The sequence below is a fragment of the Nanorana parkeri genome, unplaced genomic scaffold (genome assembly GCF_000935625.1).
Source record: "Nanorana parkeri isolate BGI_ZX_2015 unplaced genomic scaffold, ASM93562v1 scaffold1042, whole genome shotgun sequence".
Classification (NCBI taxonomy): Eukaryota; Metazoa; Chordata; class Amphibia; order Anura; family Dicroglossidae; genus Nanorana; species Nanorana parkeri.
Genome location: NW_017307310.1, coordinates 172,786 through 175,211, shown reverse-complemented (window position 1 = coordinate 175,211; position 2,426 = coordinate 172,786). Strand labels below are relative to the sequence as shown.

Below are 2,426 nucleotides of genomic sequence, written 5' to 3'. Positions count from 1 at the left end.
CCCACGCTATATAAATAGGCGATATTAGAGTAGAATAAAATGTAAAAAATAATTATTTTCAGATCTATACAGGCGTCTTTATCTACTTTTATCCTGCCAGGCATCAATAACAATTAAGTAGCATTAAAAGTGGTCCTTTCTAAACTACACCACAGCTTAGGTTGGCTGTTTTGATTTTTTGTTTTTGCACTAGCCATCCATATAAATTATACAAAATAAATCAAACACTCCACGTGATGTCAGATTCCATATTTCAAAAAATTTATTTATCTCAAACTGTGCAGAATGGAGTAAAAACTTAAGCTGGAAATGTACCTGTTATAAGAGTGGTATTAGTTCATATATATACATGGACTGTCGGCAAACCTAGCCGAGTCTTTAAAATACATCTACCGAAAATGAGAAAAAAAAAAAGCTTAAAATATCAGCACAATAAATTTACAGAAATATTACAAACCATAAGAAAATATTTCAAACACAGTAGTTTAATTTTGTCTTTTTTTTTTTTTATCTGAACAGGATGAAGACTTTGAAAACAGCCTATTATAAATTAACAACTGTTTGAGTCAATGACTGCTCTTATCAATCAATAATAATAATAAAAAAAAATAATAGTACACATTTTTGTGTGCCCCTTTTTTTTTTAAATGTAAAACCAAGAAATTGGTTTTGTTTCATACTCGTCCTGTTATTGTTTTGTCTTTTTGCACAATGAATCTAAACGAATGATATGTCCATATTGTAAAATAAAAAAAATAAAAAGTGTTCCCAGGGCAGCTGAAATCCAAGCTGCATTGACCTATGAGTGTAAAAAGATTGGCAAAGTCGCAGCTTTCTAAACAATAGCACTTGGATTGCCTTGTTTAATCTGATAAATACTGTACAAAAGTTCCTCGCAAATAATAAAACATTTTTTTTTCTCATCACTTTTGAGACTAGCTCTAAATATTATTGGTAAATAATTCTGCAAACTTTCTGAAAAGTTCCTACCTAGAACTTTTTAAGTTTGTTTAATCTCCTTTTCTTTTTTTTTTTCCTCTGGTACTTTACAAGTTCTTTGTTTTTTTTTTTTTTAACCCCCCTCCCCCCTCCCATTTTTTTCTCTGTACAAAAATAGTCCAAAAAAAGTCCAAACTCTAATAAAAGTTTCTTTTTGATTATTGTTTTGTTTTCACATGTGTGATAGAGGAAGCGTGCCATTGATGGCTGTGCCAGGTACAGATGCGCTCTGATAATGCTGGGACATGTGAAGTCTGCTTTGGGCAGTTTGCTCTGGCACTTCTGCCCCAGGTAGGTACATGCTGATCATGTCCCGGAGGTCACCTGCCTGACAGGGAGCCCTCGAGTGGGAAGAAGAAGTGACTACGGGCGGGCTGGAGCTGGATTCTGACTTAACCACGGAGCCCATAGAACCCAGAGTCATACCTGGAGCACCTTGCTGGGAGTAGGACATGCTGTAGGTGGGGGAGCCGTTCATGTAGGACTGGGAGCTGGTCATGGAGTTGTACTGCAGCGCGCTGACGTCGTAGCGGTGCATGTTCTGCATCTGAGCCGCGTTGTGCGCGTTGAGCCCCGGGTGCTGCGGGTAGCCGAGCTGCTCTTGCATCATGCCATACCCCCCGTTGGTCCAGCCGTTCATGTGAGCGTAGCTGTCCATCCTTTGATTGACCCCAGCTCCCAGGCTCGCCCCAACGCCTACCCCAGAGCCCATGGAGTTGCCCCCAGGCGCCAGCAAGCCCCCAGGCAGGGTGTACTTATCCTTCTTCATCAGGGTTTTGGTTTTCCTCCTCGGCCTGTATTTATAATCCGGATGTTCCTTCATGTGCAGGGCTCGCAGCCTCTTGGCCTCATCGATGAAGGGTCTCTTCTCAGCCTCGGACAGCAGCTTCCACTCGGCCCCCAGCCTCTTGCTGATCTCCGAGTTGTGCATCTTGGGGTTCTCCTGGGCCATCTTTCTCCTCTGCCCCCTGGACCATACCATGAAGGCGTTCATGGGTCTCTTGACTCGGTCCGGGCTGTTCTTCTGGTTGTTGGCCGAGGAGTTGGAGTTCCCGTTGCCCCCCGAAGTCTGCTGGGGGGCGGGAGGTTTCAGATCGGTTTCCATCATGTTGTACATTCACGCAGCTTTTGTGGGTCGCCTTTTGTAGCCAAGAAACGAGAGTCTCTGTGGTCACCCACAAAAATACACACGCACACACCCAGGGAAGAGGAAATCAAATCACAGGCTGTGCCCAATATCTGCGAGCCTGCTCTGTGCCTCTCTGGTGCCTCTCGCTCGCTCTCAGATAGCCAGCAAACTACTTTTCATCCTGCGCGTTTGACAAGTCCTGCTACTTTTTTGAAACAAGTTAATAGACAACCGTCCATGTGATGGGGGCTGTCAGGGAATAAATGGCTTTCCGGCGGCCAATCAGAACGCCGCTCCC

At 43.5% G+C, this 2,426-nt stretch overlaps 1 protein-coding gene across 1 annotated transcript; it reads right to left on the bottom strand.

The window, feature by feature from the left end:
* Positions 1-1,084: 1,084 nt before the first annotated feature.
* SOX2 (SRY-box 2) lies at positions 1,085-2,132 on the bottom strand. Its single transcript, XM_018567391.1, has one exon. The coding sequence runs from the start codon at positions 2,114-2,116 to the stop codon at positions 1,172-1,174; it is 945 nt and encodes a 314-aa protein (XP_018422893.1). The 5' UTR covers positions 2,117-2,132; the 3' UTR covers positions 1,085-1,171.
* Positions 2,133-2,426: the final 294 nt, after the last annotated feature.